This window comes from Callithrix jacchus, chromosome 5 (assembly GCF_049354715.1).
Source record: "Callithrix jacchus isolate 240 chromosome 5, calJac240_pri, whole genome shotgun sequence".
Lineage (NCBI taxonomy): Eukaryota > Metazoa > Chordata > Mammalia > Primates > Cebidae > Callithrix > Callithrix jacchus.
In genome coordinates, this window is record NC_133506.1 from 139,667,298 (window position 1) to 139,685,784 (window position 18,487).

Genomic DNA, 18,487 nt, shown 5'->3' on the forward strand with positions numbered 1-18,487 from the left:
GCCTCCTAACTGGGATTACAGGTGTGAGCTACCATGCCCGGCCCCATTCGTTGTTTTTTAAATCCCACTGTGGCTTAGTACTTCGGACTTGATACTCCTTTTGAAGCTTGTGTATTTTGAATATTGATTTCGTTATTTTATTGAATGGTTGTGTTTTTTAAAAAATAAGAGCTATGGCTGGGCGCAGTGGTTTATGCCTGTAGTCCCAGCACTTTGGGAGGCTCAGGTGGGCAGATCACGAGGTCAGGAGTTCAAGACCAGCCTGGCCAACGAAGTGAAACCCTGTCTCTACTAAAAATACAAAAAGTTAGCTGGATGTTGTGGCATGCATCCAGCTATTTAGGATGCTGAGGCAGGAAAATCCCTTGAACCTGGGAGGCAGAGGTTGCAGTGAGCTGAGATAGTGCCACTGCACTCCAGCCTAGGCGACACTGCAAGACTCCGTCTCAAGAAAAAAAAAGTATCATTATTTATTTACATTATTGCTTAATACTTAATTTCATTTTGCTTAATAGCTGTGAATATTTAAATCCTGACCTCTACCATTTTATTGCTGTGGTTTTGGGCAGCTTACTTAACTGTTGAGGATTTAAAAAAATCTGTACAATTGAGATAATTATGATTTTACTTCAAGGGGTTGCTATAGTGTTTGACATGAATATTTGGCCCATAATAAGCATTAAAGGAATATTAGCTATCACTGAATGATAGTACTTGTATTAAAAAAATTTTAATTGAGTTATGATAATTTTGAATGAAAATGTTATTCAGTATACATCAATTTTTTTAAACTTTCTGTAATGGAAATGTTAACAAAATTTTTTTTCAAGTTTACTTAAAAGTAAAGGGCTGGGCGCAGTGGCTCACACCTGTAATCCCAGCACTTTGGGAGGCCAAGGTGGGCGGATCACCTGAGGTTGGTAGTTCGAGACCAGCCTGACCTACATGGAGAAACCCCATCTCTACTAAAGATACAAAATTAGCCGGGTGTGGTGGCGCATGCCTGTAATCCCAGCTACTTGCGTGGCTGAGGCAGGAGAATTGCTTGAACCCGGGAGGCAGAGGTTGCGGTGAGCTGAGATCGATCACACCATTGAGCCTGGGCAACAAGAACAAAACTCTGTCTCCAAAAGAAAAAAACCAAAAAGTAACTAAAGGACATATCCGAAACTTTCTCCTTAGTATATCTTATTTTTGCTATAAGGAAGCTTTCCTTGTTAAGGAACTGTCTTAATGATGTTTGTATTTTAATTTTTGAAATAATGTCTTAGGATATGGAGTAGTAATTTGTAGGTCTTTGGGTAAAGCAAATAATCACCTTTCTTTTTTTGTTTGTTTATTCTGAGATGGCAATCTTCCTATTTTGCCCATGCTGGACTCCAGGGCTCAAGTGATTCCCCTGCCTATATAGCTGGGACTATAGTGTTGTGCTGGGTTAAGCTTTTAAATAGAATTATCCATTTCTTTCTTCCTTCCTTTTCCTTTTCCTTTTCCCTTTCCCTTTCCCTTTCCTTTTTTCTTTCTTCTTTTATTTTTTTATTTTTATTTTTTTGTGGACAGAGTCTGGCTCTGTTGCTCAGGCTGGAGTGCAGTGGTGCGATCTTGGCTCACTGCAACTTCCAACTCCTGGGCTCAAGGGGTCCTCCTGTCTCAGACTCCTGAGTAACTGGGACCACAGGCACATGCTACATGCCAGGCTCATTTTTTTGCAGAGACAGGGTTTTGCCATGTTGCCCTGACTTGGTCTTGAACTTGCCAGCTCAAGCAACCTGCCTGCCTTGACCTCCTGAGTAGCTGGGATTACAGGCGCACGCCATCATGCCTGGCTAATTTTTTTTTTTTCTGTCACCCAGGCTGGAGTGCAGTGGTGCAATCTGGGTTCACTGCACTCTCCACCTCCCAAGTTCAAGCAGTTCTTGTGCCTCAGCCTTCCTAGTAGCTGGGACTACAGGCATGTGCCACCACGCCTGGCTAATTTTTTGTATACATATATATGTTTTTATAAGAGACAGGGTTTCGCCATGTTGGCCAGGCTGGTCTCGAACTCCTGAGCTCAGACAATCCACTTGCCTCAACTTCCCAAAGTGGTAGGATTATAGGCGTGAGCCACCACGCCTAGACTAATTTAATTTTTATATTTTAGTAGAGTCGAGGTTTCATTATGTTGCCCAGGCTGGTCTTGAACTCCAGAGCTCAAGCAATCCTCCTGCCTCAGTCTCCCAAAGTGCTGGGATTACAGGCATGAGCCACAGCGCCCGGCGCATTTTCTTTAAAGCAGTTATAAATGTATCTTTTGCCATTTTCCAATCTCAATATGTCTTTCATCTGACAACAGATAGACCTGCAGCTCTTGCTTTGAGAAGAATGGAGACTGGTTTTGAAATTGAGCTCTGTGCATAGTGTTTGAATCCTGTGCTGTCTTGGGACCTTGGGCAATTTTAATTAATGTGTGAGCTGCTATTTTATTATAGAAAAAAATTCTGTTTTTTAACTCAAAGGGGTTACTGTCAAAGTTACGTGAGAATAAAATAAGACCTTAGTATTGTGTAAACTCTTGAATGTTATGAAAATATTTCATTTTTCTTTCTTTGTTGAGTCGGGGAAAGTACCCTCCTGACACTAGAACTTGGTTTTATGGGGACCCTTAGTGGTCAGAGAATAATACAGTATATATAAACTAAAGGGCTAGATTGCATACTTTGATAATTAAATAATGCTATAGTAACTTTGATAGTTAAAGTGAACATAACTGGTTTTGGCTTCTTTTGGTTTTGGTTCCTTTCTCTTTTTTTTTGAGACAGAGTCTCTCTCTCTCTTTTTTAAGACAGTCTCATTCTGTCACCCAGGCTGGAGTGCAGTGGTGCAATCTCAGCTCTCTGCAACCTCCACCTGGGTTTAAGTGGTTTTCATACCTCAGCCTCTTGAGTAGCTGGAATTACAGGTGTGTGTGCTACCATGCCCAGGTAATTTTTGTATTTTTTGTAGAGACGGGGTTTTGCCATGTTGGCCAGGCTGGTCTCTAACTCCTGACCTCAAGTGATTCATCTGCCTCAGGCTCTGCCCAGCTACATGAAATGTTTTGATATATGCATGCAATGTGTGATAATCACATCATGGAGAATAGAGTATCCCTTCAAGTATTTGTATTACAAATAATCCATTTATGCTCTTAGTTATTTTTAAATGTACAGTCAAATTATTATTGATTATAGTCACCCTGTTGTGCTATCAAATAGTAGGTCTTATTCTGGTTTTTTTTTGTGTGTGTGCCCATTAACCCCTCAACTTGCCACTACCCTTCCCAGCGTTTGCTAAGCGTTTTTCTACTCTCTCTCCATGAGTGTTCTGTAACTTCTTAAAGTCGTTAGTATACCTTGTAGATTTTTTTCATGTCAGTAAGAGATCTACCTTTTAAAATATCCTAATCTGTTCACTTTTTCTTATCTCCCATCACTACCCCTTTTTCAGCTACTATTATCTGTCACTTGGACCATTTCAGTGACCATCTAGTTTGTTTCTTTGTTTCTAGTTTTTCCCTCTTATTCTCATATAGCAGCCACAGCAATATATTTAAAACCATAGATTATGTCACCTGTTTGCTGAAAACATGGCAATGTTTCCTGTTCCAATAAAATCCAAACTTTCACTTTTAGAATTAATGCTTTCTAAGGGCAGGGCTGTTTACCTGTTTTGATTACTGATTTTTCTCATGTGCCTAGAAAGTATCTTGTGCATACTAGGTGCTCTGTAAATCTGTTAAGTGTAATTAATGAATTAGCTTGTTGGCCTTGATGTGTTACTCTGTGCCTGTTTATCTCATTTTATTCTCCTCTTTGCTTCCTACTCTGATCTGCCACATTAGCTTTATTCTGCTGCTTGGATTTGCCAACTTCATTCCCCCTAGGCTTTGCAGAAGCTGTTTTCTTTGCCTGGAATATCCTTTCCCCAGTTTTCTCACAGCTGAATCTTTCTTGTTGTTTCATATTTCAGTGTAAATGTTACTTGCTTAAAGAGATGTTCTCTGATCACCAAACTAGTTATCTCTTCACTCTCCATTATTCTGTTTAAAATTTTTTTAAATTTAGTTTAAAAAAATAAATGATAAATTATGTGGTTCAAAATTAAGAAAATGCTACAAGATGTATGGTGAAAAATGCCTCTACCACTGTCATCGGTAAATCAAAGCAATACTTATTAGTTTATTTTTTATTCTCTCAGAGGCTCTTTTAAGTAAATGTTTTTAAACTAGTCTTTAAGAACTACATAGCCAGTATCTCCTCATTTTTTCAGATAATACACTCTATGAAAATTAGGCCAAACCACTGTATATAAGCCACTGGAACTTCCTAGTCATCCTATATGCCAATTAATCTGTAATCTAACCCTTCAGTTTTACCCCTTCTAGTTAGTACCCCTTGCACTTTGCCCCCAGTGATTCTTGTTCAGAATGAGTGATTATTACCACCCGTGCCCATGATCTATCTCATCTCCCTTTGCTCAAGAACTTTGTTCTAGAAATTTTCTCTCTATATATATATGTGTGTTTTCTTTTGAGACAGGGTTTGCTCTGTTGCCCAGGCTGGAATACAGTGGCACAGTCATAGCTCACTGCAACCTCAAAATCTTGGTCTCAAGTGATTCTCCTGCCTCAACCTCTGAAGTAGCCAGGACTACAGATGTATGCCACCATGACTGGCTGATTTTTAAATTTTAATATTTAGTAGGTTAGAGGTCTCTTTATGTTGCTCAGGCTGGTCTCAAACTCCTACTGGGCTCAAGCAGTCCTCCCACCTCAGCCTCCTAAAATGCTCGGATTATGGGTATGAGCCATTACTGGCCTGAGGTTATCTTCTTAACTCTGCTGTTTTCTTTGGCTTCAGCACAACCTGGCATATAGTAGGTGTTTAGAAAATATTACTTAAATATAGCAGAATGATGAGTTTTGAACTCTTGAGTTTTAGAGACTTGGGTATTCAACTTAGCTGTGTGACTTGGGCAAGAGAGGTAGCATCTGTAAGCCAGAATTGCTTTTTTCTTTTCTTTTTCTTTCTTTTTTCTGAGATAGGGATTCACTCTGTAGCCCAGGCTAGAGTGCAGTGGTGCAGTCATGGCTCACTTCAGTCTCAAACTCCCAGGCTCAAATGATTCTCCTCCTCAGCTTCCTAAGTAGCTGGGACTACAGGCACCTGCCACCATGCCTGGCTAATTTTTATATTTTTTTCTAGAAATGGGGTTTCGTTATGTTGCCTGTTCTGGTCTCAAACTCCTGGGCGTAAGTGATCTGCCTGCCTCAGCCTCCCAATGGTCATGTGGCCTTCTCTTTTACCTGCAATCTCCCTCTGCATGTCTAAGGGTACTCGTGAGTGCATTTGTTACCCACCCAGGTAATCCCATATAAATCTCACTTTAAAATCCTTAAGGTTAAAAAAAAAAGTCCTTAAGGTTAATCATATTTGCAAAGTCCCTTCTTCCATGTAAGGTAACATTTATAGATAGGTTCCAGGAATGGGGACCTGATATCTTTATCAGCCATTATTCAGCTTATTCAGCCTGCTACTGGTATATAAAGCACATAGATAGTGCCTGACAAAAAAAAGAATTTACACTTTCTGGATAGGGTCAAGAAAGATTATAATTTTCAGAAAGATTTAATTGTACAATTAATGGGAACCACAGAATATGAGAAAAATGGGTCAAAAAAAGATGAGGTGGCCAGGCACAATGGCCCATGCCTGTAATCCCAGCACTTTGGGAGGCTGAGGTCAGAGGATCTCTCAAGCCCAGGAGTTTTGAGACCAGCCTGGGCAACATAGTGAGACGTCGTCTCTACCAAAAAAAAAAAAAATTAGCCAGGTGTGGTGACGATGGCCTGTAGTCCCAGCTACTTGGAGGTGGTAGGATCACCTTAACCTGGGAGATTGAGACTGTAGTGAGCCATGATTACACCATTGCACTCCAGCCTGGGTGACAGACAAAGACCCTGTTCTTCCTACCCACCCCCCCAAATGATGAGGTAAGGGAAATTAAGGATTACAGAATATGACTTTATATGATACAGTGAATAAATGGGATAAGTGTATATTAAAGTGATTATTTTTTGTCAGATTTTGAATTTTTTTTTCCTGTTCAGATGTATGGGAGGATTTATCCATATTTTTAATGTTTATGGAGTAAATAGTGTACCCTGGAAAGGAGGTGATGGTGGTGGTGGGAGGAATATATTGCGTATGGTTACTGAAAATTGGATAATTGCCTTCCTTGTTATCCTGCAGAAGTTAACATGTAAGCTATATGAAATGATTAATGAATGAGATCACAGAGTGGTTATCACATATTTTCCTGAATGTTAGACAAGAATTACTTCATTTAGAATAAAAATAAAATAAAAGTACCCTTTAAATGAGTGGTTTCAGTTAGAGTAACATAAAAAGTCATACTGACAATTTAATTCTTTTTTCTATCTTCCTAACAGGTTCTTTGGCATGGACACAAGTTCAGTGGGAGGATTAGAATTGACTGATCAGACTCCTGTTTTATTAGGGAGTACGGCCATGGCAACTAGTCTCACGAATGTAGGAAACTCGTTTAGTGGTCCACCTAATCCTTTAGTGTCTAGATCTAATAAGTTTCAGAACTCATCAGTGGAAGATGATGATGATGTTGTTTTTATCGAACCTGTACAACCTCCCCCACCTTCTGTACCAGTGGTACCTGATCAAAGAACCATAACTTTTACATCATCAAAAAATGAAGAACTACAAGGAAATGATTCTAAAATTACTCCTTCCTCAAAAGAGTTGGCATCTCAGAAGGGAAGTGTAAGTGAGACAATTGTCATTGATGATGAAGAGGACATGGAAACAAATCAAGGGCAAGAGAAGAATTCCTCCAATTTTATTGAACGAAGACCTTCTGAGACTAAAAACAGAACCAATGATGTGGATTTCTCCACTTCCAGTTTTTCAAGAAGTAAGGTAAATGCAGGAATGGGTAATAGTGGTATCACCACAGAACCAGACTCTGAAATTCAGATTGCTAATGTTACAACTTTAGAAACAGGTGTAAGCTCTGTGAATGATGGCCAATTAGAAAATACTGACGGGAGAGATATGAACTTAATGATTACACATGTAACATCACTGCAGAATACCAACTTGGGAGATGTCTCTAACGGACTGCAGTCAAGTAATTTTGGTGTTAATATACAAACATACACCCCATCTTTAACTTCACAGACCAAGACTGGAGTAGGACCTTTTAATCCTGGTAGAATGAATGTCGCAGGAGACGTATTTCAGAATGGAGAATCTGCAACTCATCATAATCCTGGTAAGCAGTAAGAAATATGCTACCTCATGTAATGAATTAAGCTTTTGGCCTCTGCTTCTTTCATTGTGGTTGCTGGTATTACCTTGTTTAGTTTCATCATGTGAAATATGTTAATTATATTGACTTTTATCTTAAGTTGGGAATTTTAATAAGAATTGTAAATTATAAATTATAATTGTAAATTATAGTATTTTTCTGTGGAGTACTAGAAAGTTAAGTATAAAGTAATTTTATGTCTAAAGGGTTTAAGAAAATAATATTCTTTACATTCATCACCAAAGTGTGATAATTTGGCTGGGCACAGTGGCTGACCCCGACACTTTGGGAAGCCGAGGTGCATGGAGCCCAAGAGTTCGAGACCAGCCTAGGGAACATAGTGAGACCCATCCCGCCATCTCTAAATTTCAAAAGCAAAGAAACAAAGTGTGATAATTTAGTATCTTGTTTGTCATGTATTAGTTTTTTGCTAGTAGATTTTTACTAGTGTTTTAATATAGAGAGAACAAAAAGATTAATATAATAGCACACTTAAAGAACAGTATAATATTGTACAGAAGTTGCATTTAGATTTTTGTTTTAAAACAAAAGATTTTGTTTTAAAACAGAGACAGAGCCTTGCTGTTGCATTTAGATTTTTGTTTTAAAATAAAAGATTTTGTTTTAAAACAGAGACGGAGCCTTGCTCTGTCACCCAGGCTGGAGTGTAGTGGCGCAATCTTGGCTCACTGTAGTCTCCACCCCTGCATTCAAGCGTTTCTCCTGCCTCAGTCTTCCAGGTAGCTGGGATTACAGGCGTCCACCACCACACATGGCTAGTTTTTATATTTTTAGTAGAGACGGAGTTTCACCATGTTGGCCAGGCCAGACTGGTCTCAAACTTCCGACCTTAGGTAATCCACCTGCCTCAGCTTCCCAAAAGTGTGGGATTACAGGCATGAGCCACTGCACCCAGCTGCATTTAGATTTATTTCTCCGTTCTTGTGTTTATTATATTAAATAAATGAATTAATCTTTTGAGACAGGGTCTCTCTGTCACCTAGAGTACAGTGGCACAATCTCAGCTCACTGAACCTTGACCTCTTGAGCTCAGGTGATTCTCCTACCACAACTTCCAGAGTAGCTGGGACCACAGGTGTGAGCCACCATGCCTACTTAATTTAAAAAAAAAAAAAAATTTGTAGAGACAGAGTCTCACTATGTTGCCCAAGCTGATCTTAAAGTGCTGGGATTCTAGGTGTGAGCCACCATGCCCAGACATTTAATTTTTTATTAAGAGTTGGCTAAGGTTTTATTTTTCTCAAGTTTGAAGAAAGCCAAACATATAGTCCTTTTTTTTTCTTTTCTAAAATCACTTTAAAGTATGATTGACTTGCAAAAGGCTGTATATATTTGATATATACAACTCGATGATTCCATATTTATTTTTGACCGTGTGTCTGATTTTAGCTTTCAGTTAGCATTTTATTACTCTAAAATTTTTTTTAAATTATTTTTATTTTTCAGAGGCATAAATATCAAGCAATACCTTTTTATATTTGTGTTTATATTTATTTATTTTTTTAGAGACAGAGTCTTGCTCCGTTGCCCAGCCTGGAGTGCAGTGGTACAATTTCGGCTGACTGCAACCTCTGCCTCCCTAGTAGCTGGAATTATAAGTGTGCGCCATCATGTCCAGCTAATTTTTGTATTTTTAGTAGAGATGGGGTTTCACCATGTTGGCCAGGCTGGTCTCGAACTCCTGACCTCAAGTGTCTGCCTGCCTTGGCCTCTTAAAGTTCTGGGATTATAGTCATGAACCACTCTACTCAGCATCCCCCACAAACTTTTTTTTTTTTTGAAGGTTGATAGGTTTCTTGACTATTTGAAATTGTTTGCTATGAGCAGCTTCGTTCTGTGAAAACATTAAAATGTGGAAGTTATAAGAACTCTTTGCTAGCCTGGACAACATGGTGAAGAAATACAAAACACCAAAAATACCAGAAATACCAAAAGTTAGCTAGGCATGGTGGTGTGCACCTGTGGTCCTAGCTACTTGGGAGGCTGAGGTTGCAGTGAGCCAAGATTATGAGGCTGTACTCCAGCCTGGGTGACAGAGTGAGACCTTGCTTCAAAAACAGAACTCTTTAACTTTATCATGACACGCCTGTGGATGTCTGTCTCTCTCTTCCAATTCGTGTGTGTGTGTGTGTGTATCTGCCTCTTTCTCACATACCTCTTTCTGTGTCTGTCCCACTCTGTCATCATTTTAAATACGTTATCCTAGGGATTGTGGAGAATAATGCGAAGTAACTAAAATCTAGGCAGTATAGAATGCTCTACGAATTGCCAGTCATTTTTCTTACTTGTAATGTCTGATTATTGAAGACTGCTTGGAAAATCTATAATTGAAAACAAGAGTTGATATCAAGCATGGTGGCTCATGCCTGTAATCCCAGCACTTTGTAAGACCAAGGCAGGAGGATCGCTTGAGCTCAGGAGTTTGAGACCAGCCTCTGGGCAACAGAGCAAGACCTTGTCTCTCCTAAAGATCAAAAAAACTAGCTAGGGCAGGTTGCAGTAGCTGAAGCCTGTAATCCCAGCACTTTGGGAGGCCAAGGTGGATGGATCACCTGAGGTCAGGAGTTTGAGACCAGCCTGGCCAACATGGCCAAACCCCATCTCAATTAAAAATATAAAAATTAGGCATGGTGATACATGCCAGCTGCTTGGGAAGTTGAGGCACGAGAACTGTTTGAATTTGGGAGGTGGAGGTTGCAGTGAGCAGAGATTGCACTACTGCACTCCCGCTTGGGCAACAGAGTGAGACTCCTTCGCAAAAAAAAAAAAAAAAAAAAAAAAACTAGCCAGGCCGAAGCTGGAAGGTAGTTTAAGTCTGGGAGACCAAGGCTGCAGTGAGCTGTAATTGCGCCACTACACTATAGCCTGGGCAGCAGAGTAAGACCATGTCTTAAAAAAAAAGAAGAAAAGAAAATAAAGAGAGTGGAGCCTGATGGTGTGGGGTGTGGAGCTGTTGAAGTGGGAGGATTCCTTGAGGCCAGGAGTTGGAGACTGTTGTGCTGTGTGCTGGTGCTTGTTAATAGCCAGCACACTCCAGCCTGCACAACACAGTGAGACCCAATCATAGTCCTTCCAAGTAAAGATGACCACTGTCAGTGCTTTGAGTGGCTTTTAGTGTTTTTTATATTTTGTTAACCTAGTGGAAATGCAGATCTGTGTATTTTTTTTCTGTTTTTTTCCTCCCTTAATATTGCACTGCATTTTATTATACCATTAATATTATTTATATAAGTTTTAATGGCTCCACAGTGGGTATTGTATCATTCCCATATTTGGCTTTTACATTGTTTTTTATATTTTGCTGTTGTAGGTCTTTGATGAAATATTTGTTCACATTCCTGATTATTTCCTTGGAGTATGCTCCTACAAGTAAAGTTAGTGGGCTAAAGGATATGATTTGCATGCCCCTAACAATTTTTCATTTAAAAATACATACCTGGTATATAGTGGTGTTAAATATGTCCCTTATTACTCAGTTTTGAAATTTCTTGTTACAGCCAGGAGTGGTTGCTCACGGCTGTAATCCTAGCACTTTGGGAGGCTGAGGCTGATTGATCTCCTGAGGTCAGGAGTTCGAGACCAGCCTGGCCAACATAGTGAAACCCAGTCTATACAAAAATACAAAACACTAGCTGGGCATCATGGCAGGCACCTGTTATCCCACCTGTTAGGGAGGCTGAGGCAGGAGAATTGCGTGAAACCAGGAGGCAAAGGTTGTAGTGAGCTGAGATCACGCCATTGTACTCTAGCCTGGGCAACAAGAGTGAAACTCGATCTCAAAAAAAAAAAAAAATTCTTATTACTTCTAAAACTTCTTGTAGGTAGAAGTGTGTGTATGTATGTATGTATGTGAATGTATATGTGAGTTCGTATGGGCATTTTTAATATACAGAAATATATTGTCATAATGCTTTTTAGAAAGCTCTTAGCAATTTATACTGTTATGAGCTGTATATTAGTCTTTAGTTGTAACCTTGCCACTTAAATAGTGCTCAAATTATTTTAAAATAGCTGTTTTTTCTTTCTTGTATATAAAAATATGAAGAAGATAACATTAAGTCTTACCACTGAGAATCAATCAATCAATTAATTAATGGTACATATAATTCTAACCTGAGATCATAGTATAGGTGCAGTTTTGCAACCATTCCTGCCACTTTTAAAAAATACCTAGCAGTAGATCTTGAAATTTTGTTCATGTCACCATATGCATGTGAAATTTGTCTATTTTGTATTTAGCTCAGTTCCAGTTTTTCCTACTTAAGTAATTTTAAGAATATTCTTGAATATGTATCTTGTAATACTTATTTCTTTAGGAATATAGCTGGATCAAAGAGACCCTGTCATCCTAAGAATTGTGTTTCTCTTTACTCAAACTCTGTAAACTAGTCATCAGAAAAACGACATAAAGAGACATATGAATTGGCTCTTGCATTTATATGCTGATTTTATTTGTAATAGAGAATAATGGATGCAGAGTTATAAAATCTTGGCTATTTATATACCAGCTATCCTTTCATGAAGTCCCTTGTATGAAATTCAAGGTTTAGACAAAATGATTAGGTCTTTTCTATTTCTAAAAAATTTTTTTTAATGTTGGAGGAAACAAAAATGTAAAACTAGGGAAAATGTAAATTGAAAATAGAGAAGCACCATGTTTTTCAATGTCAAGGCAATAGATGCCTTTAAGTTTTAATATGCTCCTTTATGTATTCAAGTGACAAGCCTACAAAATAGAAAATTCTAAGGCATTAGTATTTGTATAGGAAAGAGCTGTTTTTTTTTTCAGATATGTTCAAGAATAATTTTTTGATTGGAGGCCTTTTTCCCTTCATAAGATGGAATTACCAGTTCTAGTGATTTTCTTTCTCATTGATTAGATTTTTACCCATTTGTTAAAACTGGTCAGCTACTGTGATGACAGCTAGATAATAAAATTCCAGAATGTGCTCTTTAATTGAAGTTTGGTGTTTTTTTTTTTTTTTAACTCAAGAGTGTTATAGAGACAGGTAAAAACTGAATAGGGGTATTTTAAACTAAGGGATATTACAGAGTCAGGTAAAATCTGAATAGCCCCTCGAAACCATTAGGAATGGGTTAGAACCAAAAAATCCTTTTTAAAGTTTTAGTAGTAAAGAAGTGTTCCCAAGCTCTGGTTAAATCGTGTACTTTCTATGCAAGGAAGATAATATTTTTCCTATGGAAGGGCAACTTTTATATATGGAAGTTGAAAATTCAGGAGAAACTAGAAAGGAAAAAGAAATTTATGAGAGACCAAAGTAGTGGAAATTAGAAGTGGTAACCTGAAAAGTTGCAAAATGAAGATAGGTTATGGTATTGGTAGTACCATGTGAGGCCCGCAGAACAGGAGCTAGTGCAGCAAACTGGAGACTTCCTACTAAGTACTAAAGAAGCTTAGTCCGGAAGAGAAAAGATGTCCTCTAGCATTAATAGTTATCACACCTCAGTACTGTGCTGTGCTGAACCTTTGCAGTGGTAGAGTAATTTGATGTTGGATTGGGTGTACCTCATTTTATAGTGCTTTGTTTTATTGTACTTCACAGATAATTGGCATTTGACAAAATTTTAAGTCTTTTAGTGCCACCCTTCCAACAGCATGTGGTCACTTTGTGTCTCTGTGTCACATTTCGGTAATTCTTTCAATATTTCAGACCTTTTTATTATTGTATCTTATGGTGATCTGTGATCAGTGATCTTTGATGTTACTATTGTAATTGTTTTGGATGCCACAAACTGTGCCCATGTGAGAGTGAACCTAATCGATGAATGTTGTGAGTGTTTTAACTCTCCCTCTCTTTGGACCTCCCAATTCCTTGAGACACAGCAGTATTTAAATAATGTCAATTAATAACATTTTTAATGGTTGCTAAGTGTTTAAGTTAAAAGAATAACCTCACATCTCTTGCTTTAAATCAAAAGCTAGAACTGATTAGGCTTAGTGAGGAATGCATGTTGAAAAGCCTAGAAAGGCTGAGAGCTAGGCCTTTTGCACCAAGCAGTCAAATCGTGAATGCAAAGGAAAAGTTCTTGAAGGAAATTAAAAGTGCTACTCCAGTGGGAATGATAAAGCGAAATAGCCATTTTTTTTTTTTGGATACAGGGTCTTACTCTCTCACTCAGGCTGGAGTGCAGTAGCTTGAACTTGTCTCACTATAGCTTCTGCCTTATAGGCTCAAGAGATCCTCCCACCTCAGCCTCCCAAATAGCTAGGACCATAAGAATGTGCCACCACACCTGGCTAATTTTTCAAAAATATTTTTTGTAGAGACAGGGTTTCACTGTGTTACCCAGGCTGATCTCAAACTGCTTAAGGGATCCACCTGCCTCAGACTCCCAAAGTGCTGGGATTATAAGTGTGAGCCATTGTGCCCGGCCACAAAACAGCCTTATTGCTGATGTGAAGAAAGTTTAAGTGGTCCGGATAGAGCATCACGCCAGCCACAATATTCCCTTAAGCCAAAGCCTTATCCAGAGTTAGGCCCTAACTGTGTTTCAGTTTTATGAGAACTCAGAGAGATAAGGAAATAAGAAAAGTTTAAAGCTAGTAAAGGTTGGTTCATGAGGTTTAAGGAAATAAACCATCTGCATATCATAAATGTGCAAGATGAAATTACAAGTGCGGACATAGAAGCTGCAGCAAGAAGCTTCTTTCTAAGAAGCTATCATAGAAGCTCCAGAAGATCTCAGATAATTGATGTAGGTGGCTACATCAAACAATGGATTTTCATTGTAGACAAAACAGCTGGCTGGCTCTCTTGTTAGGGGTTAATGTAGTTAGTGACTATAAGTTGAAGCCAGTGCTCATTTACCATTCTGAAAATCCTAGGGTCCTTAGGAATTATGATAAATGTATTCTGCCTGTTCTTTATCAGTGGAACAACAAAGCCCTGATGACAGCACTTAGGTTTACAGTGTGGTCAACTGAATAGTTTAAACTCAGTGTTGAGACCTTCTGCTAAGCAGAAATAATTCCTTTTAAAATACTACTGCCCAATACACCTGGTCATCTAAGAGCGCTCATGGAGATGTACAAAGAGATGAATGTTGTTTTCATACCTGCTTCCACCACAATGTTCATTCTGCAGCCTGTGAATCAAGTAGTAATTTCGACTTTTAAGTCTTATTATTTAAGAAATACATTTTGTAAGGCTGTAGCTGCCATAGATAGTGAATCCTCTGATGGGTCTAGGCAAGGTCAATTAAAAACCTTCTGGAAAGGATTCACCATTCTCAGTGCCCTTACAAACTTTTGTAATTCATGGGAGGTGGTCAAAACAGCATTATTATTATTATTGTTTTTGAAATGAAGTCTCACTCTGTTGCCTATGCTGATGTGCAGTGGCATGATCTCGATTCACTGCAACCTTCACCTCCCGGGCTCAAGCGATTCTCCTGTCTCAGCCTCCCGAGTAGCTGGGACTACAGGTACACACCACCATGCCCGGCTAATTTTTGTATTTTTAATAGAGGCAAGCTTTCACTATATTGGACAGGCTGGTCTTGAACTCCTGACCTCGTGATCCTCCTGTCTTGGCCTCCCAAAGTGCTAGGATTACAGGCATGAGCCACTGCTCCTGGCCAAAACAGCAGTATTAACAGGAGTTTGGAAGAAGTTGATTTCAACCCTCGTGAATGATGGTGAAGAATTCAAGACTTTAGTGGAGGAAGTAATTGTAGATGTAGTGAAAACAGCAGGAGAACTAGAATTAGAAGTGGAACCTGAATGAGGCCAGGAATGGAGGTTTATGCCTATAATCTCAGCACTTTGGGAGACTGAGGCCAGGCATGGAGGCTCGTGCCTATAATTCCAGCACTTTGGGAGAATGAGACAAATCGATCACTTGAGACCAGGTGTTGTTCAAGACCACCCTGGCCAACATGGTAAAACCCTGTCTTTACTAAAAATACAAAAATTAGCCAGGTGTGGTGGCGCACACCTGTAATCCCAGCTGCTTGGGAAGCTGAGGTACAAGAATTGCTTGATTCCAGGAGGTGGAGGTTGCAGTGGGCCATGATTACACCACCACACTCCAACCTGGGCTACAGAGTGAGACTGTCTCCAATTAAAAAAAAAAAATAGAGCCTAAGATGAGCTCTAATTGCTCTAATATTGTGATAAAACTTGCACAGTTGAGGATTTGCTTTTTGTGGTTAAGCAAATAGAGTCGTTTCTTGAGATGAATCTGTTCCTGGTGAAGATAGTGTGAACATTGTTGAAATGACAACAAAGGATTTAGAGTATTACATAAACTTAGAACAGTGGCAGAGTTTGAGAAGATTGACTCTGATTTTGAATGAAGCTCTACTGTGGATAAACTGCTGTCAAACAGCAAGAGTTCATTGATTCATTGATGGGGTAAACATCATTGTCTTATTTTAAGAATTTGCCACAGCCAACTGGCAGCCACCATTGTGATAATCAGCAGCTATCAACATTGAGGCAGGGCCCTCCACCAACAGAAAGATTACAACTTGCCGAAAGCTCAGATGATTAGTATTTTTTAGCCATGAAGTATTTTTAAATTAAGATATATAGATTTTTAAAAGATAGAATACTATTGCATACTTAATAGACTACATTATAGTGTAAACATAACCTTTCTTGTTAAACCAAAAAAAAGTCCTGTGTCTTGCTTTATTGCATTATTAGCTTTATTGCAGTGATCTGAATCTGAATAAGAAATATTTCTGAGATATGCTCGTATAAATTGGCTTAATTCCATCATTTCTGTTTACTTCCTAAGAGATTATGTGTTATATTTAAAGGCCATGAAACTAAACATATATATGGAAAAGCTCTTCTTAAAAACCTGTTTTGGAAATAATTATAAACTTTATTAGACTTGTGTTACATTTATCAAAGGTTCTAGTTAGGATTTTATTATTATTATTATTATTTTTGAGATGGAGTCTTACTCTGTTGTCCAGGCTAGAGTGTGATGGTGCTGTCTCGGCTCACTGCAACCCCTGCCTACTGGGTTCAAGCGACTCTCCTGCCTCAGCCTCCTGAGTAGCTGGGATTACAGGTGCCCACCACCATGTCCAGCTAATTTTTTTGTATTTTTAGTAGAGATGGGGTTTCACCATGTTGGCCAGGCTGGTCTTGAACTCTTGACCTCATTATCCTCCCGCCTCCGCCTACCAAAGTGCTGGCATTACAGGCATGAGCCACCTTGCCTGGCTTATTATTCTTTAATGTTGATATATATGTTCCTTGCCTAAAGTAATATTCTATAAATACATGAATACTTTCTGCTTAATAACTACTGACATTTTAAATGCTTTCTATATGCTAGTTATTGTGCTTTATTATGTGTCTTACCTAATTTAATGTTTACCATTAGTATGAGATTGATACCATCTCAAGCACTCTGAAGAGTAAGGCACAGTTTAAATAGCTCCCCAATCTTGTAAGTGATGGAGCTGGAATGTGAACTATTTTTTTTAAATTAATTAAAAAAAATTGACAAACATTGTATATATTTGTATATATTGTGTGCATGTTTTGAAGTAGATACACATTGTGGAGTGGCTAGATTGAGCTATGTGTTATCTGACATACCATTTGTTTGTAGTGAGAACACTTAAAATCTAATGTTAACAATTTTTAAGAACATAGTACATTGTTACTGTGACATCCTTACTCCAAAACTTGTGCTGTATACCTCTCTGCTGCATTGCTGTTCTATTAGTATCTTAAACTTGTACAAAATGGAAAGTTAATATTTCTCTGATACAAATTTTAATATATATAAACAAACACTTGTTTCATTACTCTTTCTTGTGCATTTTGTTTTTAAGATTCTTGGATCTCCCAATCAGCTTCATTTCCCCGTAATCAGAAACAACCAGGAGTGGACTCTTTATCACCAGTGGCCTCACTTCCTAAACAGATTTTCCAGCCTTCTGCCCAACAGCAACCTACTAAACCAGTTAAAGTCACTTGTGCAAACTGCAAAAAGCCTTTACAGAAGGGCCAGACAGCTTATCAACGAAAAGGATCAGCTCACCTCTTTTGTTCGACTACCTGCCTTTCTTCCTTCTCTCACAAGCCTGCTCCAAAGAAACTCTGTGTTATGTGTAAAAAGTAAGGTTTACCTTTCAACATAATTCTGGTATAGTTGAATTTTGTTGTTATAAAGTTTTAAGAAAAAGTGAAACTCAGATTTGTAATACATTTGGAAACTTCCCTTATCAAGTCCAGGTGATACATGGATAAAAGGCTTCCTGTTTGGATAGGCATTGATTTAGATGGGTCCTTATAATTAATTTTGTCTCTAATCTCCACTGGACGCCTTGATTTTTGTAACAATACATACTTATTTACCTGATTAATGAGAAGAATTTTGTTCTTCTGGCCAAATAAAAATGCTAAGCAGTTTATGTGTGACTCTGTATTAACATTGATTAAATTTTAAACTATCTTCAGATCAAGATTATAAAATGGGCAAGTCTTTGGATTTCATATGTGTTTGTTTTGAACATTAAGTCATTGGAAATAGTATTTCAAGACTCAGGTACCAGCTAGCCTTAGAAAAACAGGAGCCTCTCTTAATTTTTCTTTTCTTTTTTTTGACAGAATCTTGCTCTGTAGTCCAGGCTGTAGTAGTACAGTGGTGCAAATCTCAACTCACTGCAGCCTCTGCCTCCTGGGTTTAAGCAATTCTCCTGCCTCAGCTTCCCGAGTAGCAGGGATTACAGGCTTCTGCCGCCATGCCCGGCTAATTTTTGTATTTAGTAGAGACGAGGTTTTACCACGTTGGCCAGACTAGTCTTGAACTCCTGACCTCAGGTGATCCACCCACCTTGGCCTCCCAAAGTGCTGGGATTATAGGCGCGAGCCACTGTGCCTGGCCTTCTTTTGCTGTTTTTTTGATCTGGCTTCACTGGTTAAAAATAGCTGGAATATGGTATGTTATGTGCAAGGTGAAGCCTTTCTGTACTGTATCTTGGAGCAGCTGAATTCTGTGAAGTTATTTTTAGATCTTGAATTTTAGAAAGGGCTTAATGTTCTGTACATGTTTAATAAACTCAAATACTAAAGCAATTGTAATGCAGATTGCTTTGCAGTAGTAAACTT

The 18,487-nt window shown here is 38.6% G+C and overlaps 1 protein-coding gene across 33 annotated transcripts in view; it reads left to right on the plus strand.

Moving 5' to 3' along the window:
* Positions 1-18,487, plus strand: part of ZMYM2 (zinc finger MYM-type containing 2) — a 122,859-nt gene that overhangs the window by 26,562 nt on the left and 77,810 nt on the right. For 18 of the 33 annotated variants that reach the window (XR_013536140.1, XR_013536141.1, XM_078375108.1 and 15 more), the window contains 3 exons: positions 6,473-6,974; positions 7,236-7,329; positions 17,209-17,494. Coding sequence is in view for 31 of the 33 variants with exons in the window: in XM_078375102.1 (XP_078231228.1) it covers positions 6,473-6,974; positions 7,236-7,329; positions 17,209-17,494 (882 nt within the window). In the remaining 2 variants the exon portion in view is untranslated. Of the gene's footprint in view, positions 1-6,472; positions 7,330-17,208; positions 17,495-18,487 lie in introns of all 33 variants that reach the window. The other 15 variants (XM_078375095.1, XM_078375094.1, XM_078375100.1 and 12 more) reach the window with 1 other exon arrangement.